At 38.2% G+C, this 23,778-nt stretch overlaps 1 protein-coding gene across 1 annotated transcript in view; it reads right to left on the bottom strand.

Moving 5' to 3' along the window:
• LOC117668705 (uncharacterized) overlaps window positions 1–23,778 on the bottom strand; it is a 70,972-nt gene that overhangs the window by 14,600 nt on the left and 32,594 nt on the right. The window contains exons 33-44 of the mRNA XM_087893607.1: window positions 23,072–23,092; window positions 22,156–22,176; window positions 21,331–21,351; window positions 20,743–20,763; window positions 19,919–19,939; window positions 19,101–19,121; window positions 18,184–18,204; window positions 17,359–17,379; window positions 16,771–16,791; window positions 15,948–15,968; window positions 14,536–14,556; window positions 8,811–8,831 (exon numbers count right to left, since the gene is read on the bottom strand). Coding sequence (XP_087749733.1) covers window positions 8,811–8,831; window positions 14,536–14,556; window positions 15,948–15,968; window positions 16,771–16,791; window positions 17,359–17,379; window positions 18,184–18,204; window positions 19,101–19,121; window positions 19,919–19,939; window positions 20,743–20,763; window positions 21,331–21,351; window positions 22,156–22,176; window positions 23,072–23,092 — 252 coding nt within the window. The remainder of the gene's footprint in view (window positions 1–8,810; window positions 8,832–14,535; window positions 14,557–15,947; window positions 15,969–16,770; window positions 16,792–17,358; window positions 17,380–18,183; window positions 18,205–19,100; window positions 19,122–19,918; window positions 19,940–20,742; window positions 20,764–21,330; window positions 21,352–22,155; window positions 22,177–23,071; window positions 23,093–23,778) is intronic.

Raw genomic sequence — 23,778 nt, 5'->3', positions numbered from 1 at the left:
GAAATGCATGGAGTTTGTCTACTTATGCCAAAGAAAGAGCCTTCTGCAAAGAAATAGTTAATTGATTGCATCCAAATTGAAGATGCCAATTGCTTTTATTGGAAAAGAAAATCAACAATTATTATATGAGTAAAGCAAATCAAAATAATTACCTCAAGAAAAAGCCTATCTCTATTGCGGTTTGATTTACATTTTGAATTGGGATCACTTTCATTGTACACAAAAATCCTTGTAAGATTTATCATTTCCTTTTCAGTTTACCAATCGTTTAAATCCTTCCACATTTTTACATTCCTAAAGTCTATATCTGTCTATAGGTCTTCAACCAGAAATGTAACTTTCTGATTGCCCATCTTTTCAAATGTCATATACAATCCAATATGTCATCTTTTCAAATATTATATAAACCTTTTTGTTAAGCTCACAAAGCAGTATGAAATGTCCCCCTCAGGTGTTGATTTGGAGGGCGAGGGGGAAGTGTAGGAGGAGGAGGGGTGGAGTTGGGACGGTCCGAGAGGAAGGCATGCCAGGGGCTGAGAACGATTCTGAAGGATAACGATGGAACATGTAGCTAAATTATGAACTACTCCACTGTTTTTCAACCTTCAAAACTCCAAGTCAGTTCCCAGGATTCCACTGACAGAGAATCTGTTGCTCCTTTGTTACCTTAGCTCCATCCCCTCATGTGCTGTGAACATGTATGCAAAAAGAAGAAGGCCAAATGTGCTACCACTCCAGTTGGCAATGCTACCTTCACTGTGTGGTCATGCTCAGTATTGTTAAGGCATTTTAATTTTTTAATACTTTTATTCTTTTTCAAATAGATTTGGTCAGTGAATTTTGTAGCTTAATTACAAAATTACTGAAATATTGAGAATCTTCAGCATACTTACCCACTTTTATCGTTAGCTGATCTGCAAAAGAAAGTACAAACATTTTACACATAGCACACATTTCAAAATAAATAAGGATTTATCTTGCATGAAAAAAAGCAAGGCTGATTGAGTGGAGAAATGTAAAACTTTGGTTAAGGAGAAGTACTCTTTTCTGTGAAATATACAATATTTCATCAAATACAGGAATCTGCAGCACGGCTCTCTACCCTTCTATTGTTTTGTAATTTTCATATAAAATTTGTCATTTCTTTCCCTTATAACTAATTTAAGATCAAATTGTATCCTTTTCTAGTTGGATTGATTTGGATTACATTGGTTGGTCTTATATCCTGAAGCTTTCTATGGTTTATCCTTAGATGGGGTAAGGGTGAAGGGTGGCAATCCATGCACAGAAATAATAAAAGTTAATTTAATCATAGATCCATTTACGTATTGAGTGATCCAATAGTGACATCACCTTGCTTAGAATTTCATGAACAAATGCATGGAATTTGTCTACTTATGCCAAAGTAAGAACCTTCTGCAAAGAAATATTTAATTGATTAAATCCAAATTGAAGATGCCAATAGCTTTTACGGGACTTACCATCTTCTTTCTTTAAGACAGCTGAAAAGAAAAATGGAGAAATCAACAATTATTATATGAATCAAGCAAATCAAAATAATTACCTCAAGAAAAAGCCTATTTCTATTGCCATTTGATTTACATTTTGAATTGGGATCACTTTCATTGTACACAAAAATCCTTGTACGATTTATCATTTCCTTTTCAGTTTACTAATCGTTTAAATCCTCCCATATTTTTACATTCCTAAAATCTATATCTGTCTATACGTCTTCAACCAGAATTCTAACTTTCTGATTGCCCATCTTTTCAAATGTCATATACAATCCAGTATATCATCTTTTCAAATATTATATACAACCTTTTTGTTAAGCTCACAAAGCAGAATGAAATGCCCCCCTCAGAGGTCAATTTGGTGGGCGCAGGGGAAGTGGAGGAGGAGGAGGGGTGGAGTTGGCACGGTCTGACAGGGAGGCACGCCAGGGGCTTAGGACAATGATTAAGGATAACGACGGAACATGTAGATAAATTATGAACTACTCCACTGTTTCTCAACCTTCAAAACTCCAAGTCAGTTCCCAAGTTTCCACTGACAGAGAACCTGTTGCTCCTTCATTACCTTAGCTCCATCCCCTCATGTGCTGTGAACATGTATGCGAAAAGAAGAAGGCCAAATGTGCTACCACTCCAGTTGGCAATGCTACCTTCACTGTGTGGTCATGCTCAGTATTGTTAAGGCATTTTTATTTTTTAATACTTTTATTCTTTTTCAAATACATTTTGTCGGTGAATTATGTAGGTTAATTACCAAATTACTGAAATATTGAGAATCTTCAGCATACTTACCCACTTTTGTCTTTAATTGATCTGCAAAGGAATGTAGAATCATTTTACACATAGTACATATTTCAAAATAAATAAGAATTTATCTTGCATGAAAAGCAAGAAAGGCTGATTAAGTGGAGAAATGTAAAACTTTGGTTAAGGAGACTTACTTTTTCTATGAAATATACAATATTTCACCAAATACAGAGATCTGCAATGCTGCTCTCCACCCTTCTATTGCTTTGCAATTGTCATATAAAATTTGTCATTTCTTTTCCTTATAACTAATTTAAGATCAAATTGTATCCTTTTCTACTTGGATTGATTTGGATTACATTGGTTGGTTTTATATCCTGAAGCTTTCTGTGGTTTATCCTTAGACGGGGTACGGGTGAAGGGTGGCAATCCATGCACAGAAATAATAAAAGTTAATTTAATCATAGATCCATTTACATATTGAATGATCAATAGTGGCATCACCTTGCTTAGAAATTTCATTTAGAAATGCATGGAGTTTGTCTACTTATGCCAAAGAAAGAGCCTTCTGCAAAGAAATAGTTAATTGATTGCATCCAAATTGAAGATGCCAATTGCTTTTATTGGAAAAGAAAATCAACAATTATTATATGAGTAAAGCAAATCAAAATAATTACCTCAAGAAAAAGCCTATCTCTATTGCGGTTTGATTTACATTTTGAATTGGGATCACTTTCATTGTACACAAAAATCCTTGTAAGATTTATCATTTCCTTTTCAGTTTACCAATCGTTTAAATCCTTCCACATTTTTACATTCCTAAAGTCTATATCTGTCTATAGGTCTTCAACCAGAAATGTAACTTTCTGATTGCCCATCTTTTCAAATGTCATATACAATCCAATATGTCATCTTTTCAAATATTATATAAACCTTTTTGTTAAGCTCACAAAGCAGTATGAAATGTCCCCCTCAGGTGTTGATTTGGAGGGCGAGGGGGAAGTGTAGGAGGAGGAGGGGTGGAGTTGGGACGGTCCGAGAGGAAGGCATGCCAGGGGCTGAGAACGATTCTGAAGGATAACGATGGAACATGTAGCTAAATTATGAACTACTCCACTGTTTTTCAACCTTCAAAACTCCAAGTCAGTTCCCAGGATTCCACTGACAGAGAATCTGTTGCTCCTTTGTTACCTTAGCTCCATCCCCTCATGTGCTGTGAACATGTATGCAAAAAGAAGAAGGCCAAATGTGCTACCACTCCAGTTGGCAATGCTACCTTCACTGTGTGGTCATGCTCAGTATTGTTAAGGCATTTTTATTTTTTAATACTTTTATTCTTTTTCAAATACATTTTGTCGGTGAATTATGTAGGTTAATTACCAAATTACTGAAATATTGAGAATCTTCAGCATACTTACCCACTTTTGTCTTTAATTGATCTGCAAAGGAATGTAGAATCATTTTACACATAGTACATATTTCAAAATAAATAAGAATTTATCTTGCATGAAAAGCAAGAAAGGCTGATTAAGTGGAGAAATGTAAAACTTTGGTTAAGGAGACTTACTTTTTCTATGAAATATACAATATTTCACCAAATACAGAGATCTGCAATGCTGCTCTCCACCCTTCTATTGCTTTGCAATTGTCATATAAAATTTGTCATTTCTTTTCCTTATAACTAATTTAAGATCAAATTGTATCCTTTTCTACTTGGATTGATTTGGATTACATTGGTTGGTTTTATATCCTGAAGCTTTCTGTGGTTTATCCTTAGATGGGGTACGGGTGAAGGGTGGCAATCCATGCACAGAAATAATAAAAGTTAATTTAATCATAGATCCATTTACATATTGAATGATCCAATAGTGGCATCACCTTGCTTAGAAATTTCATTTAGAAATGCATGGAATTTGTCTACTTATGCCAAAGTAAGAACCTTCTGCAAAGAAATATTTAATTGATTAAATCCAAATTGAAGATGCCAATAGCTTTTACGGGACTTACCATCTTCTTTCTTTAAGACAGCTGAAAAGAAAAATGGAGAAATCAACAATTATTATATGAATCAAGCAAATCAAAATAATTACCTCAAGAAAAAGCCTATTTCTATTGCCATTTGATTTACATTTTGAATTGGGATCACTTTCATTGTACACAAAAATCCTTGTACGATTTATCATTTCCTTTTCAGTTTACTAATCGTTTAAATCCTCCCATATTTTTACATTCCTAAAATCTATATCTGTCTATACGTCTTCAACCAGAATTCTAACTTTCTGATTGCCCATCTTTTCAAATGTCATATACAATCCAGTATATCATCTTTTCAAATATTATATACAACCTTTTTGTTAAGCTCACAAAGCAGAATGAAATGCCCCCCTCAGAGGTCAATTTGGTGGGCGCAGGAGAAGTGGAGGAGGAGGAGGGGTGGAGTTGGCACGGTCCGACAGGGAGGCACGCCAGGGGCTTAGGACAATGATTAAGGATAACGACGGAACATGTAGATAAATTATGAACTACTCCACTGTTTCTCAACCTTCAAAACTCCAAGTCAGTTCCCAAGTTTCCACTGACAGAGAACCTGTTGCTCCTTCATTACCTTAGCTCCATCCCCTCATGTGCTGTGAACATGTATGCGAAAAGAAGAAGGCCAAATGTGCTACCACTCCAGTTGGCAATGCTACCTTCACTGTGTCGTCATGCTCAGTATTGTTAAGGCATTTTAATTTTTTAATACTTTTATTCTTTTTCAAATACATTTTGTCGGTGAATTATGTAGGTTAATTACCAAATTACTGAAATATTGAGAATCTTCAGCATACTTACCCACTTTTGTCTTTAATTGATCTGCAAAGGAATGTAGAGTCATTTTACACATAGTACATATTTCAAAATAAATAAGAATTTATCTTGCATGAAAAGCAAGAAAGGCCGATTAAGTGGAGAAATGTAAAACTTTGGTTAAGGAGACTTACTTTTTCTATGAAATATACAATATTTCACCAAATACAGAGATCTGCAATGCTTCTCTCCACCCTTCTATTGCTTTGCAATTGTCATATAAAATTTGTCATTTCTTTTCCTTATAACTAATTTAAGATCAAATTGTATCCTTTTCTACTTGGATTGATTTGGATTACATTGGTTGGTTTTATATCCTAAGCTTTCTGTGGTTTATCCTTAGACGGGGTACGGGTGAAGGGTGGCAATCCATGCACAGAAATAATAAAAGTTAATTTAATCATAGATCCATTTACATATTGAATGATCCAATAGTGGCATCACCTTGCTTAGAAATTTCATTTAGAAATGCATGGTGTTTGTCTACTTATGCCAAAGAAAGAGCCTTCTGCAAAGAAATAGTTAATTGATTGCATCCAAATTGAAGATGCCAATTGCTTTTATTGGAAAAGAAAATCAACAATTATTATATGAGTAAAGCAAATCGAAATAATTATCTCAAGAAAAAGCCTAACTCTATAGTTATTTGATTTACATTTTGAATTGGGATTACTTTCATTGTACGCAAAAATCCTTGTAAGATTTATCATTTCCTTTTCAGTTTACCAATCGTTTAAATCCTCCCACATTTTTACATTCCTAAAGTCTATATCTGCCTATAGGTCTTCAACCAGAAATGTAACTTTCTGATTGCCCATCTTTTCAAATGTCATATACAATCCAATATGTCATCTTTTCAAATATTATATAAACCTTTTTGTTAAGCTCACAAAGCAGTATGAAATGTCCCCCTCAGGTGTTGATTTGGAGGGCGAGGGGGAAGTGTAGGAGGAGGAGGGGTGGAGTTGGGACGGTCCGAGAGGAAGGCATGCCAGGGGCTGAGAACGATTCTGAAGGATAACGATGGAACATGTAGCTAAATTATGAACTACTCCACTGTTTTTCAACCTTCAAAACTCCAAGTCAGTTCCCAGGATTCCACTGACAGAGAATCTGTTGCTCCTTTGTTACCTTAGCTCCATCCCCTCATGTGCTGTGAACATGTATGCAAAAAGAAGAAGGCCAAATGTGCTACCACTCCAGTTGGCAATGCTACCTTCACTGTGTGGTCATGCTCAGTATTGTTAAGGCATTTTAATTTTTTAATACTTTTATTCTTTTTCAAATAGATTTGGTCAGTGAATTTTGTAGCTTAATTACAAAAGTACTGAAATATTGAGAAGCTTCAGCATACTTACCCACTTTTATCGTTAGCTGATCTGCAAAGGAAAGTACAAACATTTTACACCTAGCACACATTTCAAACTAAATAAGGATTTATCTTGCATGAAAAAAAGCAAGGCTGATTGAGTGGAGAAATGTAAAACTTTGGTTAAGGAGAAGTACTCTTTTCTGTGAAATATAAAATATTTCACCAAATACAGGAATCTGCAGCGCGGCTCTCTACCCTTCTATTGTTTTGTAATTTTCATATAAAATTTGTCATTTCTTTCCCTTATAACTAATTTAAGATCAAATTGTATCCTTTTCTAGTTGGATTGATTTGGATTACATTGGTTGGTCTTATATCCTGAAGCTTTCTATGGTTTATCCTTAGATGGGGTAAGGGTGAAGGGTGGCAATTCATGCACAGAAATAATAAAAGTTAATTTAATCATAGATCCATTTACGTATTGAGTGATCCAATAGTGACATCACCTTGCTTAGAATTTCATGAACAAATGCATGGAATTTGTCTACTTATGCCAAAGTAAGAACCTTCTGCAAAGAAATATTTAATTGATTAAATCCAAATTGAAGATGCCAATAGCTTTTACGGGACTTACCATCTTCTTTCTTTAAGACAGCTGAAAAGAAAAATGGAGAAATCAACAATTATTATATGAATCAAGCAAATCAAAATAATTACCTCAAGAAAAAGCCTATTTCTATTGCCATTTGATTTACATTTTGAATTGGGATCACTTTCATTGTACACAAAAATCCTTGTACGATTTATCATTTCCTTTTCAGTTTACTAATCGTTTAAATCCTCCCATATTTTTACATTCCTAAAATCTATATCTGTCTATACGTCTTCAACCAGAATTCTAACTTTCTGATTGCCCATCTTTTCAAATGTCATATACAATCCAGTATATCATCTTTTCAAATATTATATACAACCTTTTTGTTAAGCTCACAAAGCAGAATGAAATGCCCCCCTCAGAGGTCAATTTGGTGGGCGCAGGAGAAGTGGAGGAGGAGGAGGGGTGGAGTTGGCACGGTCCGACAGGGAGGCACGCCAGGGGCTTAGGACAATGATTAAGGATAACGACGGAACATGTAGATAAATTATGAACTACTCCACTGTTTCTCAACCTTCAAAACTCCAAGTCAGTTCCCAAGTTTCCACTGACAGAGAACCTGTTGCTCCTTCATTACCTTAGCTCCATCCCCTCATGTGCTGTGAACATGTATGCGAAAAGAAGAAGGCCAAATGTGCTACCACTCCAGTTGGCAATGCTACCTTCACTGTGTGGTCATGCTCAGTATTGTTAAGGCATTTTAATTTTTTAATACTTTTATTCTTTTTCAAATACATTTTGTCGGTGAATTATGTAGGTTAATTACCAAATTACTGAAATATTGAGAATCTTCAGCATACTTACCCACTTTTGTCTTTAATTGATCTGCAAAGGAATGTAGAGTCATTTTACACATAGTACATATTTCAAAATAAATAAGAATTTATCTTGCATGAAAAGCAAGAAAGGCTGATTAAGTGGAGAAATGTAAAACTTTGGTTAAGGAGACTTACTTTTTCTATGAAATATACAATATTTCACCAAATACAGAGATCTGCAATGCTTCTCTCCACCCTTCTATTGCTTTGCAATTGTCATATAAAATTTGTCATTTCTTTTCCTTATAACTAATTTAAGATCAAATTGTATCCTTTTCTACTTGGATTGATTTGGATTACATTGGTTGGTTTTATATCCTAAGCTTTCTGTGGTTTATCCTTAGATGGGGTACGGGTGAAGGGTGGCAATCCATGCACAGAAATAATAAAAGTTAATTTAATCATAGATCCATTTACATATTGAATGATCCAATAGTGGCATCACCTTGCTTAGAAATTTCATTTAGAAATGCATGGTGTTTGTCTACTTATGCCAAAGAAAGAGCCTTCTGCAAAGAAATAGTTAATTGATTGCATCCAAATTGAAGATGCCAATTGCTTTTATTGGAAAAGAAAATCAACAATTATTATATGAGTAAAGCAAATCGAAATAATTATCTCAAGAAAAAGCCTAACTCTATAGTTATTTGATTTACATTTTGAATTGGGATTACTTTCATTGTACGCAAAAATCCTTGTAAGATTTTCATTTTCTTATCAGGTTACTACTCATTTAAATCTTCCCAAATTTTTACATTCCTAAAATCTATATCTCTCTATAGGTCTTCAACTAGAAATCTAATTTTTTAATACTTTTATTCTTTTTCAAATACATTTTGTCAGTGAATTTTAATTACAATTACAAAATTACAAAATTACAAATTTACTGAAATATTGAGAATCTTCAGCATACTTACCCACTTTTGTCTTTAACTGATCTGCAAAGGAAAGTAGAATCATTTTACACATAGCACACATTTCAAAGTAAATAAGAATTTTTTTTTTCATTTTATTGAATAAAGAATATATTACATTTCAAACTCTACAGTTCGGCAACATGAAGTCATCTTGTATATTTACATATATGGAATCTAATCAATTATCTAGGTATTATACAATTTATACGTAAATTTTGTAAAATTGAACACATAATACAACAATAATATATAGATTAATTAATTTTTATTTATTTTTATTTTATTTTGAATTTGTATACCGCCCTTCTCCCTGAGGACTCAGGGCGGTGAACAGCCAAGTAAAAACATCAAATACAAATATTAAAATACAGTTAAAATATACATATATAAATTTGGCCCCATTAATTATAAACAATAAACAAAACACTTAAAAACACTTTAAAAAAAATTAGGCCAGCCCGGCTTGCTGGAAAAGGAAGGTTTTAAGGGCACGGCGGAAGGCACTGAGGTCTTGGATTCTCCTTATCTCTGGAGGCAATTGATTCCAGAGGGTAAGTGCCCCCACAGAGAAGGCCCTCCCCCTGGGGGTCACCAGCCTGCACTGTTTGGCTGATGGCACCCTGAGGAGGCCCTCTCTGTGGGAGCGCACGGGTCGATGGGAGATCGTCGGTGGCAGCAAGCGGTCTTGAAGATAGCTAGGCCCTATGCCATGAAGCGCTTTAAAGGTGATAACCAACACCTTGAAGCGCACCCGGAAGACCACTGGGAGCCAGTGCAGCTCGCGCAGGAGCGGTGTTACATGGGAGCGCCATGCTGCTCCCGTCACTACCTGCGCTGCTGCATTCTGGACCAGTTGGAGCCTCCGGGTGCTCCTCAAGGGGAGCCCCATGTAGAGAGCGTTGCAGTAGTCAAGGCGAGAGGTGACGAGGGCATGAGTGACTGTGCACAGGGAATCCCGATCAAGAAAGGGCCGCAACTGGCGGATCAGGCGAACCTGAAAAAAGGTCCCCCTGGTTACAGCCGTCAGATGTTCCTCCAAGGACAGCTGCCTATCCAGGAGGACTCCCAGATTGTGAGCCCTCTCTGTGGGGGCCAAAGATTTGCACCCAATAGTCAGTGATGGAGTCAACTTACTATATCAGGATGCCGGGAGCCACAGCCACTCAGTCTTGGAAAGGTTGAGCCTGAGCCTGTTCCTCCCCATTCAGATCCGCACAGCCTCCAGGCACTGGGACATCACTTCAAGGGCATCGTTGGGGTGGCCTTGGGTGGAGATGTACAGCTGGGTGTCATCAGCGTACTGGTGGTATCTCACCCCAAAGCCACGGATGATCTCGCCCAGCGGCTTCACATAAATGTTGAACAGGAGGGGCGAGAGGACCGACCCCTGAGGCACTCCACTATAAGAGGCCTTGAGGTCGACCTCTGCCCCCCTGCCAACACAAACTGCGACCGGTCGTAGAGAAAGGAGGAGAACCACCGTAACACGGTGCCCCCCATCCCCAACTCTTCCAACCGGTGCAGCATGATACCATGGTCGATGGTATCAAAAGCCGCTGAGAGGTCTAACAGGACCAGAACAGAGGAACAACCCCTGTGGTGAGGAGAGGCCTCACCACCGCTTCTTTCAAGGTGGCGGGGAGGTGACCCTCACTCAACGAAGCGTTGATAACACCCTGGAGCCAGCCTTGTGTAACCTCCCGGGAGGCCAGTACCAACCAGGAGGGACACGGGTCCAGTAAACATGTGGCCGCACTAAGTCTCCCCAAAATCCTGTCCACATCATCCGGAGTCACAGCATCAAACTCCTCCCAGGTAACATTCTCAAGACTATTCCTCGTCTAGCCCTCCAGAGATCATCAACCAACGCGACCAATGCCGTTTCCGTGCTGTGTCCAGCCTGAAACCCGACTGGAACGGATCTAGATAGGATGTTTCCTCCAAGAATTGTGGAAACTGTCGCGCGACCACACTCTCAACAACCTTCGCCAGGAAGCGAAGGTTGGAGACAGGACGATAGTTGGCCAATATTGCCGGATCCAGGGACGGCTTCTTGAGGAGAGGCCTCACCACCGCTTCTTTCAAGGTGGCGGGGAAGTGACCTTCACTCAACGAAGCGTTGATAACACCCTGGAGCCAGCCTTGTGTAACCTCCCAGGAGGCCAGTACCAACCAGGAGGGACACGGGTCCAGTAAACATGTGGCCGCACTAAGTCTCCCCAAAATCCTGTCCACATCATCCGGAGTCACAGCATCAAACTCCTCCCAGGTAACATTCTCAAGACTATTCCTCGTCACCCTGCCCTGATCTACCCAGTCAGAGTCCAAATCCCCCCGGATCTGGCGATTTTGTCATACAGGTATTGTCCAAAATCCTCCGCCCTGCCTTCCAAGGGATCCTCCCACGCTCCCGGATGGAGCAGGGAGTGGGTTACCCTGAACAGGGCGGCCGGACGATTCCCTGATGACACAATAGAGGCGGAAAAGTAGTTAAACTTTGCCATCTTTATCGCCACTAGGTAGGTCTTAATATGTGGCCTTACCAGTGTTCGGTCAGATTCAGCGAGACTGGCCCTCCAACCGCTCTCTAGGCGTCTTTTCCGGCGTTTCATCTCCCTCAGCTCCTCGGTGAACCAAGGAGCCGCAAGGGATCGACACCGGGTCAGAGGCCGCAAAGGCACGACTCAATCCAAGGCCCCACCAGCCGCCCGATCCCAGGCAGCTACCAGGTCCTCGGCCGAGTCGTGTGCCAGATCTTCAGGAATTGGCCCAAGCTCCGTCTGGAACCTATCAGGATCCATCAGGCGCCTGGGGCGGATCCATCTAATTGGGTCCGCCTCCCTGCGGCGGGGTGTAGCGGTTTGAAGGTCAAGACGAAGGAGTGAGTGATCTGACCATAACAAGGGTTTCATGTCTATATCCCCTATAATAAGACCACTCAACCACTGGCCAGAGACAAAAATCAGGTCCAGCATGTGTCCCCCCCTGTGAGTGGGGCCGTGAACTAACTGGGTCAGGTCAATGGCCGTCATGGAAGCCATGAACTCCCGAGCCATCTCTGACGTTTCACCAACGGACGGCAGATTGAAATCACCCATGACCATAAGCCTGGGTGTATCAACTGCCACCGTGGCTATCACGTCGAGTAGCTCAGGCAGGGCCGTTGCCACGCGGCAGGGAGCCAGGTACGTAAGCAGCAAGCCCATCTGAACCCCATGACCCCATCTCACAAAGAGGGACTCACATCCGGCAATCTGTGGCACAGTGGTCTCCCTCGGACTCAGACCTTCGTTAATAATAACCGCCACCCCCCCGCCCCTCCCCTGGGCCCTCGGCTGATGGAATGCTCTGAAGCCTGGTGGACACATCTCAACCAGAGGGACCCCTCCCTCCGGGCCCAACCAGGTCTCCGTAATACCCGCCAGGTCCGCTCCCCCCTCTTGAATAAGATCGTAAATGAGGGGGGCCTTATTTACCACGGACCTGGCATTGCACAGCATCAGCCGGAGGCCCAGGTCCTGAGTATCTGAGCCACCTAGTATCCGAGGGGAGCCTTGAGGACCGGGGAGTGCAATCGCTCTCAAGTAGCGAGTGCGCACCCCCGGCACAAGATAAGGTCCTCTGCTCCCGCCATATCTGCCCCTCCCATCCACCTTGCTGATGACATCCCCAATCCCTCGTCCTGCGCCCTCCAAACCATTACCCTGTGCCAGGCTGGGCCCTGACCTAGGTCCCCCCCATCCCCTTTGGTCACCCTCCCAGTTCCCCTTAAAAGATTATTAAGAACCCTAATTAAAAAACCCCTCAATCCCCGCTTTAAAACATGCCACCTCTCGGGGCTCCAAAGCCCGTCCTTAAGGTAGGCCTTCGATAGAGTGGAAGGCCATCGCCGCGAGAGGGGGGCATCTCGCAGCGCAAGCAAATCTGCCGAGGTATAAGCCATACAAGTATGATGAGATGGAAAAGGGGAACCTTGGATGTCAGCGAAATTTAAAGATAGTCATTGAGGTGAGAGATGGCAAAAGAGGCTGGCCAGGATGAAGCTGGGGCCCCTTCGCTCTCTCACAGTGATGGGGCGACCAGATCAGATGGTTGCATTGCAGGCAGATGGCCACAGCCGTTCTCTCACCGCGGCTGGATGTAAAAGGCCAACAATAGTCACTCTCTCCCTGCAGATGGAGCAGCAGTCCTTGACCTAGACTCTCAGCTTCTCCCTCCAGCCTGCAATCTCTCCTCCCCCGAGCCAAGGCCTAAAGGTGGCAATCAGGCGGCAGGAATAAACTAGCCAGCAGCAGAAGGAGATAGAGAACAAACATAAAAATCCAGGAGGGTGATAATAAAGTCCCAAAGTCAGTAGTGATGGAAAAATGGGCCGACCTAATAGAGAGTCCAGGTAGCAACGGGGGGGAGGCCATTTTCATAGGGGGGGGCGAATCCAAGGGGGAAACCAGATGGTAATTGGAAATCCCCCTCTAGAACTCCCCAACTCCCTTCGATGTTCCGGGCCAAATCACCCCCAATAGTCCTGCCCGTTTTCTCCAAGCAAATTCTGCCACGATCTTCCCAGGTCTCGGTCCATGTAGGGGGTTTTCAGGCGCAGCTGACTGCTGGGCCATACACCCCGAGCCTCAAATCTGGGCTAAATAACTGTTTGAAGCGGCCAACAGGCCTCCGAGCCTCCGGGTGCTGGGTCCATTGCCTTCCCGCACCCCCCCTCCCCCGGCAGCCCAGCTTTTTTTTTCGGCCACCGTCAAATCGAAGGGAGGCTTGGGTCGCTATAGATGATTCCCTCGGCTCCCTCAGTTCTCCATCCGGCTCAGTTAGACTCCCCAGACCACCTTAACTCCGTCACCTCCTACAGTCAGTCCGTAGGATGAAATGCCCGATCTCCGGGGCTCCGCAGCTGTGGAGTCATCGTGGAGGCCGCCATCGCCGCCGCTGCCCTCCTTACAGCGCTCCGATTACATCTCCTCGCTGTAGCTCTGCCATCCCAGGGCCAATCCCGATAAGGGATGGCACGTCCGAACCGTCAGACCATCGGCATGCTGAACGTGGGGCTCAAGATCACTAAAACAGCCTCTGACGTTTCCAAAGTTCTCCTTTTCCCCATCAACATCAACAGCGAGCCCCTCGGAGGTCCACCATCTTACGCATGCGCAGGGATTATAATAATTGTACATTGTCCTTGTGAGTGTTAACTTTTGCATTTATTTTTCAACCACCTATACCAGAGATCCCAGATGGTATAGAATTCTGAGTCTTCCTTTCCATTTAAGGAGACTTACTCTTTTCTGAGAAATATACAATATTTCACCAAATACACGGATCTGCAACGCTGCTCTCCACCCTTCTATTATTTTGTAATTTTCATATAAAATTTGTCATTTCTTTCCCTTATAACTAATTTAAGATCAATTGTATCCTTTTCTAGTTGGATTGATTTGGATTACATTGGTTGGTCTTATATGCTGAAGCTTTCTGTGGTTTATCCTTAGACAGGGTATGGATGAAGGGTGGCAATCCATGCACAGAAATAATAAAACTTAATTTAATCATAGATCCATTTACGTATTGAGTGATCCAATAGTGACATCACCTTGCTTAAAAATTTCACAAAGAAATGCCTGGAGTTTGTCTACTTATGCCAAAGTAAGAGCCTTCTGCAAAGAAATAGTTAATTGATTAAATCTAAATTGAAGATGCCAATTGTTTTTACTGGACTTACCATCTTCTTCCCTTAAGCGGGCTGAAAAGAAAAACAGAGAAATCAACAATTATTATATGAATCAAGCAAATCAAAATAATTACCTCAAGAAAAAGCCTATCTCTATTGTGGTTTGATTTACATTTTGAATTGGGATCACTTTCATTGTACACAAAAATCCTTGTAAGATTTATCATTTCCTTTTCAGTTTACTAATCGTTTAAATCCTCCCACATTTTTACATTCCTAAATCTATATCGGTGTATAGGTCTTCAACCAGAAATCTCACTTTCGGATTGCCCATCTTTTCAAATGTCATATACAATCCAGTAGGTCATATTTTAAAATATCATATACAATCTTTTTGTTTAGCTCACAAAGCAGAAATAAGTGCCCCCCTCAGAGGTCGGTTTGGAGGGCGAGGGGGAAGTGGAGGAGGAGGAGGGGTGTTGTTGGGATGGTCCGACAGGAAGGCACGCCAGGGGATTAGGACTATGATGAAGGATAACGATGGAACATGTAGCTAGATTATGAACTACTCCACTGCTTCTCAATCTTCAAAACTCCAAATCAGTTCCCAGGATTCCACTGACAGAGAATATGTTGCCGCTTCCTTACATTAGCTCCATCCCCTCATGTGTTGTGAACATGTATGCGAAAAGAAGGAGGCCAAATGTACTACCACTCCAGTTGGCAATGCTACCTTCACTGTGTGGTCATGCTCAGTATTGTTAAGGCATTTTAATTTTTTAATACTTTTATTCTTTTTCAAATAGATTTGGTCAGTGAATTTTGTAGGTTAATTACAAAATTACTGAAATATTGAGAATCTTCAGCATACTTACCCACTTTTGTCGTTAACTGATCTCCAAAGTAAAGTACAAACATTTTACACCTAGCACACATTTCAGACTAAATAAGGATTTATCTTGCATGAAAAAAAGCAAGGCTGATTGAGTGGAGAAATGTAAAACTTTGGTTAAGGAGAAGTACTCTTTTCTGTGAAATATACAATATTTCATCAAATACAGGAATCTGCAGTGCGGCTCTCTACCCTTCTATTGTTTTGTAATTTTCATATAAAATTTGTCATTTCTTTCCCTTATAACTAATTTAAGATCAAATTGTATCCTTTTCTAGTTGGATTGATTTGGATTACATTGGTTGGTCTCATATCCTGAAGCTTTCTATGGTTTATCCTTAGACGGGGTAAGGGTGAAGGGTGGCAATCCATGCACAGAAATAATAAAACTTAATTTAATCATAGATCCATTTACGTATTGAGTGATCCAATAGTGACATCACCTTGCTTAGAATTTCATGAACAAATACATGGATTTTGTCTACTTATGCCAAAGTAAGAACCTTCTGCAAAGAAATATTTAATTGATTAAATCCAAATTGAAGATGCCAATAGCTTTTACGGGACTTACCATCTTCTTTCTTTAAGACAGCTGAAAAGAAAAATGGAGAAATCAACAATTATTATATGAATCAAGCAAATCAAATTAATTACCTCAAGAAAAGCCTATCTCTATTGCGGTTTGATTTACATTTTGAATTGGGATCACTTTCATTGTACACAAAAATCCTTGTAAGATTTATCATTTCCTTTTCAGTTTACTAATCGTTTAAATCCTCCCACATTTTTACATTCCTAAAGTCTATATCTGTCTATAGGTCTTCAACCAGAAATGTAACTTTCTGATTGCCCATCTTTTCAAATGTCATATACAATCCAGTATGTCATCTTTTCAAATATTATATAAACCTTTTTGTTAAGCTCACAAAGCAGTATGAAATGCCCCCCTCAGGTGTTGATTTGGAGGGCGAGGGGGAAGTGGAGGAGGAGGAGGGGTGGAGTTGGGACGGTCCGACAGGAAGGCATGCCAGGGGCTGAGAACGATACTGAAGGATAACGATGGAACATGTAGCTAAATTATGAACTACTCCACTGTTTCTCAACCTTCAAAACTCCAAGTCAGTTCCCAGGATTCCACTGACAGAGAATCTGTTGCTCCTTTGTTACCTTAGCTCCATCCCCTCATGTGCTGTGAACATGTATGCAAAAAGAAGAAGGCCAAATGTGCTACAAATCCACTTGGCAATGCTACCTTCACTGTGTGGTCATGCTCAGTATTGTTAAGGCATTTTAATTTTTTAATACTTTTATTCTTTTTCAAATAGATTTGGTCAGTGAATTTTGTAGCTTAATTACAAAATTACTGAAATATTGAGAATCTTCAGCATACTTACCCACTTTTATCGTTAGCTGATCTGCAAAGGAAAGTACAAACATTTTACACATAGCACACATTTCAAACTAAATAAGGATTTATCTTGCATGAAAAAAAGCAAGGCTGATTGAGTGGAGAAATGTAAAACTTTGGTTAAGGAGAAGTACTCTTTTCTGTGAAATATACAATATTTCACCAAATACAGGAATCTGCAGCGCGGCTCTCTACCCTTCTATTGTTTTGTAATTTTCATATAAAATTTGTCACTTCTTTCCCTTATAACTAATTTAAGATCAAATTGTATCCTTTTCTAGTTGGATTGATTTGGATTACATTGGTTGGTCTCATATCCTGAAGCTTTCTATGGTTTATCCTTAGACGGGGTAAGGGTGAAGGGTGGCAATCCATGCACAGAAATAATAAAAGTTAATTTAATCATAGATCCATTTACGTATTGAGTGATCCAATAGTGACATCACCTTGCTTAGAATTTCATGAACAAATGCATGGAATTTGTCTACTTATGTTAAAGTAAGAACCTTCTGCAAAGAAATATTTAATTGATTAAATCCAAATTGAAGATGCCAATAGCTTTTAGGGGACTTACCATCTTCTTTCTTTAAAACAGCTGAAAAGAAAAATTGAGAAATCAACAATTATTATATGAATCAAGCAAATCAAAATAATTACCTCAAGAAAAAGCCTATTTCTATTGCCATTTGATTTACATTTTGAATTGGGATCACTTTCATTGTACACAAAAATCCTTGTATGATTTATCATTTCCTTTTCAGTTTACTAATCGTTTAAATCCTCCCATATTTTTACATTCCTAAAATCTATATCTGTCTATACGTCTTCAACCAGAATTCTAACTTTCTGATTGCCCATCTTTTCAAATGTCATATACAATCCAGTATATCATCTTTTCAAATATTATATACAACCTTTTTGTTAAGCTCACAAAACAGAATGAAATGCCCCCCTCAGAGGTCGCTTTGGTGGGCACAGGGGAAGTGGAGGAGGAGGAGGGGTGGAGTTGGCACGGTCCGACAGGAAGGCACGCCAGGGGCTTAGGACGATGATTAAGGATAACGACGGAACATGTAGATAAATTATGAACTACTCCACTGTTTCTCAACCTTTAAAACTCCAAGTCAGTTCCCAAGATTCCACTGACAGAGAACCTGTTGCTCCTTCGTTACCTTGGCTCCATCCCCTCATGTGCTGTGAATATGTATGCGAAAAGAAGAAGGCCAAATGTGCTACAACTCCAGTTGGCAATGCTACCTTCACTGTGTGGTCATGCTCAGTATTGTTAAGGCATTTTAATTTTTTAATAATTTTATTCTTTTTCAAATACATTTTGTTGGTGAATTATGTAGGTTAATTACAAAATTACTGAAATATTGAGAATCTTCAGCATACTTACCCACTTTTGTCTTTAATTGATCTGCAAAGGAATGTAGAATCATTTTACACATAGTACATGTTTCAAAATAAATAAGAATTTATCTTGCATGAAAAGCAAGAAAGGCTGATTAAGTGGAGAAATGTAAAACTTTGGTTAAGGAGACTTACTTTTTCTGTGAAATATACAATATTTCACCAAATACAGAGATCTGCAATGCTTCTCTCCACCCTTCTATTGCTTTGCAATTGTCATATAAAATTTGTCATTTCTTTTCCTTATAACTAATTTAAGATCAAATTGTATCCTTTTCTACTTGGATTGATTTGGATTACATTGGTTGGTTTTATATCCTGAAGCTTTCTGTGGTTTATCCTTAGACGGGGTACGGGTGAAGGGTGGCAAGCCATGCACAGAAATAATAAAAGTTAATTTAATCATAGATCCATTTACATATTGAATGATCCAATAGTGGCATCACCTTGCTTAGAAATTTCATTTAGAAATGCATGGAGTTTGTCTACTTATGCCAAAGAAAGAGCCTTCTGCAAAGAAATAGTTAATTGATTACATCCAAATTGAAGATGCCAATTGCTTTTATTGGAAAAGAAAATCAACAATTATTATATGAGTAAAGCAAATTGAAATAATTACCTCAAGAAAAAGCCTAACTCTATAGGGATTTGATTTACATTTTGAATTGGGATTACTTTCATTGTACGCAAAAATCCTTGTAAGATTTTCATTTTCTTATCAGCTTACTACTCATTTAAATCTTCCCAAATTTTTACATTCCTAAAATCTATATCTCTCTATAGGTCTTCAACCAGAAATCTAATTTTTTAATACTTTTATTCTTTTTCAAATACATTTTGTCAGTGAATTTTGTAGGTTAATTACAAAATTACTGAAATATTGAGAATCTTCAGCATACTTACCCACTTTTGTCTTTAACTGATCTGCAAAGGAAAGTAGAATCATTTTACACATAGCACACATTTCAGAGTAAATAAGATTTTTTTTTTCATTTTATTGAATAAAGAATATATTACATTTCAAACTCTACAGTTCGGCAACATGAAGTCATCTTGTATATTTACATATATGGAATCTAATCAATTATCTAGGTATTATACAATTTATACGTAAATTTTGTAAAATTGAACACATAATACAACAATAATATATAGATTAATTAATAATTGTACATTGTCCTTGTGAGTGTTAACTTTTGCATTTATTTTTCAACCACCTATACCAGAGATTCCAGATGGTATAGAATTCTGAGTCTTCCTTTCCATTTAAGGAGACTTACTCTTTTCTGAGAAATATACAATATTTCACCAAATACACGGATCTGCAACGCTGCTCTCCACCCTTCTATTATTTTGTAATTTTCATATAAAATTTGTCATTTCTTTCCCTTATAACTAATTTAAGATCAAATTGTATCCTTTTCTAGTTGGATTGATTTGGATTACATTGGTTGGTCTTATATGCTGAAGCTTTCTGTGGTTTATCCTTAGACAGGGTATGGATGAAGGGTGGCAATCCATGCACAGAAATAATAAAACTTAATTTAATCATAGATCCATTTACGTATTGAGTGATCCAATAGTGACATCACCTTGCTTAAAAATTTCACAAAGAAATGCCTGGAGTTTGTCTACTTATGCCAAAGTAAGAGCCTTCTGCAAAGAAATAGTTAATTGATTAAATCTAAATTGAAGATGCCAATTGTTTTTACTGGACTTACCATCTTCTTCCCTTAAGCGGGCTGAAAAGAAAAACGGAGAAATCAACAATTATTATATGAATCAAGCAAATCAAAATAATTACCTCAAGAAAAAGCCTATCTCTATTGTGGTTTGATTTACATTTTGAATTGGGATCACTTTCATTGTACACAAAAATCCTTGTAAGATTTATCATTTCCTTTTCAGTTTACTAATCGTTTAAATCCTCCCACATTTTTACATTCCTAAATCTATATCTGTGTATAGGTCTTCAACCAGAAATCTAATTTTCTGATTGCCCATCTTTTCAAATGTCATATACAATCCAGTAGGTCATATTTTAAAATATCATATACAATCTTTTTGTTTAGCTCACAAAGCAGAAATAAGTGCCCCCCTCAGAGGTCGGTTTGGAGGGCGAGGGGGAAGTGGAGGAGGAGGAGGGGTGTTGTTGGGATGGTCCGACAGGAAGGCACGCCAGGGGATTAGGACTATGATGAAGGATAACGATGGAACATGTAGCTAGATTATGAACTACTCCACTGCTTCTCAATCTTCAAAACTCCAAATCAGTTCCCAGGATTCCACTGACAGAGAATATGTTGCCGCTTCCTTACATTAGCTCCATCCCCTCATGTGCTGTGAATATGTATGCGAAAAGAAGGAGGCCAAATGTGCTACAACTCCAGTTGGCAATGCTACCTTCACTGTGTGGTCATGCTCAGTATTGTTAAGGCATTTTAATTTTTTAATACTTTTATTCTTTTTCAAATACATTTTGTTGGTGAATTATGTAGGTTAATTACAAAATTACTGAAATATTGAGAATCTTCAGCATACTTACCCACTTTTATCGTTAGCTGATCTGCAAAGGAAAGTACAAACATTTTACACATAGCACACATTTCAAACTAAATAATGATTTATCTTGCATGAAAAAAAGCAAGGCTGATTGAGTGGAGAAATGTAAAACTTTGGTTAAGGAGAAGTACTCTTTTCTGTGAAATATAAAATATTTCACCAAATACAGGAATCTGCAGCGCGGCTCTCTACCCTTCTATTGTTTTGTAATTTTCATATAAAATTTGTCATTTCTTTCCCTTATAACTAATTTAAGATCAAATTGTATCCTTTTCTAGTTGGATTGATTTGGATTACATTGGTTGGTCTTATATCCTGAAGCTTTCTATGGTTTATCCTTAGATGGGGTAAGGGTGAAGGGTGGCAATCCATGCACAGAAATAATAAAAGTTAATTTAATCATAGATCCATTTACGTATTGAGTGATCCAATAGTGACATCACCTTGCTTAGAATTTCATGAACAAATGCATGGAATTTGTCTACTTATGTTAAAGTAAGAACCTTCTGCAAAGAAATATTTAATTGATTAAATCCAAATTGAAGATGCCAATAGCTTTTAGGGGACTTACCATCTTCTTTCTTTAAAACAGCTGAAAAGAAAAATTGAGAAATCAACAATTATTATATGAATCAAGCAAATCAAAATAATTACCTCAAGAAAAAGCCTATTTCTATTGCCATTTGATTTACATTTTGAATTGGGATCACTTTCATTGTACACAAAAATCCTTGTATGATTTATCATTTCCTTTTCAGTTTACTAATCGTTTAAATCCTCCCATATTTTTACATTCCTAAAATCTATATCTGTCTATACGTCTTCAACCAGAATTCTAACTTTCTGATTGCCCATCTTTTCAAATGTCATATACAATCCAGTATATCATCTTTTCAAATATTATATACAACCTTTTTGTTAAGCTCACAAAACAGAATGAAATGCCCCCCTCAGAGGTCGCTTTGGTGGGCACAGGGGAAGTGGAGGAGGAGGAGGGGTGGAGTTGGCACGGTCCGACAGGAAGGCACGCCAGGGGCTTAGGACGATGATTAAGGATAACGACGGAACATGTAGATAAATTATGAACTACTCCACTGTTTCTCAACCTTTAAAACTCCAAGTCAGTTCCCAAGATTCCACTGACAGAGAACCTGTTGCTCCTTCGTTACCTTGGCTCCATCCCCTCATGTGCTGTGAATATGTATGCGAAAAGAAGAAGGCCAAATGTGCTACAACTCCAGTTGGCAATGCTACCTTCACTGTGTGGTCATGCTCAGTATTGTTAAGGCATTTTAATTTTTTAATAATTTTATTCTTTTTCAAATACATTTTGTTGGTGAATTATGTAGGTTAATTACAAAATTACTGAAATATTGAGAATCTTCAGCATACTTACCCACTTTTGTCTTTAATTGATCTGCAAAGGAATGTAGAATCATTTTACACATAGTACATGTTTCAAAATAAATAAGAATTTATCTTGCATGAAAAGCAAGAAAGGCTGATTAAGTGGAGAAATGTAAAACTTTGGTTAAGGAGACTTACTTTTTCTGTGAAATATACAATATTTCACCAAATACAGAGATCTGCAATGCTTCTCTCCACCCTTCTATTGCTTTGCAATTGTCATATAAAATTTGTCATTTCTTTTCCTTATAACTAATTTAAGATCAAATTGTATCCTTTTCTACTTGGATTGATTTGGATTACATTGGTTGGTTTTATATCCTGAAGCTTTCTGTGGTTTATCCTTAGACGGGGTACGGGTGAAGGGTGGCAAGCCATGCACAGAAATAATAAAAGTTAATTTAATCATAGATCCATTTACATATTGAATGATCCAATAGTGGCATCACCTTGCTTAGAAATTTCATTTAGAAATGCATGGAGTTTGTCTACTTATGCCAAAGAAAGAGCCTTCTGCAAAGAAATAGTTAATTGATTACATCCAAATTGAAGATGCCAATTGCTTTTATTGGAAAAGAAAATCAACAATTATTATATGAGTAAAGCAAATTGAAATAATTACCTCAAGAAAAAGCCTAACTCTATAGGGATTTGATTTACATTTTGAATTGGGATTACTTTCATTGTACGCAAAAATCCTTGTAAGATTTTCATTTTCTTATCAGCTTACTACTCATTTAAATCTTCCCAAATTTTTACATTCCTAAAATCTATATCTCTCTATAGGTCTTCAACCAGAAATCTAATTTTTTAATACTTTTATCCTTTTTAAATACATTTTGTCAGTGAATTTTGTAGGTTAATTACAAAATTACTGAAATATTGAGAATCTTCAGCATACTTACCCACTTTTGTCTTTAACTGATCTGCAAAGGAAAGTAGAATCATTTTACACATAGCACACATTTCAGAGTAAATAAGATTTTTTTTTTCATTTTATTGAATAAAGAATATATTACATTTCAAACTCTACAGTTCGGCAACATGAAGTCATCTTGTATATTTACATATATGGAATCTAATCAATTATCTAGGTATTATACAATTTATACGTAAATTTTGTAAAATTGAACACATAATACAACAATAATATATAGATTAATTAATAATTGTACATTGTCCTTGTGAGTGTTAACTTTTGCATTTATTTTTCAACCACCTATACCAGAGATTCCAGATGGTATAGAATTCTGAGTCTTCCTTTCCATTTAAGGAGACTTACTCTTTTCTGAGAAATATACAATATTTCACCAAATACACGGATCTGCAACGCTGCTCTCCACCCTTCTATTATTTTGTAATTTTCATATAAAATTTGTCATTTCTTTCCCTTATAACTAATTTAAGATCAAATTGTATCCTTTTCTAGTTGGATTGATTTGGATTACATTGGTTGGTCTTATATGCTGAAGCTTTCTGTGGTTTATCCTTAGACAGGGTATGGATGAAGGGTGGCAATCCATGCACAGAAATAATAAAACTTAATTTAATCATAGATCCATTTACGTATTGAGTGATCCAATAGTGACATCACCTTGCTTAAAAATTTCAC

This window comes from Pantherophis guttatus, chromosome 4, assembly GCF_059756535.1.
Source record: "Pantherophis guttatus breed Tessera chromosome 4, ASM5975653v1, whole genome shotgun sequence".
In the NCBI taxonomy this organism is placed as follows: domain Eukaryota; kingdom Metazoa; phylum Chordata; class Lepidosauria; order Squamata; family Colubridae; genus Pantherophis; species Pantherophis guttatus.
This window is presented reverse-complemented; position numbering and strand designations above follow the sequence as displayed.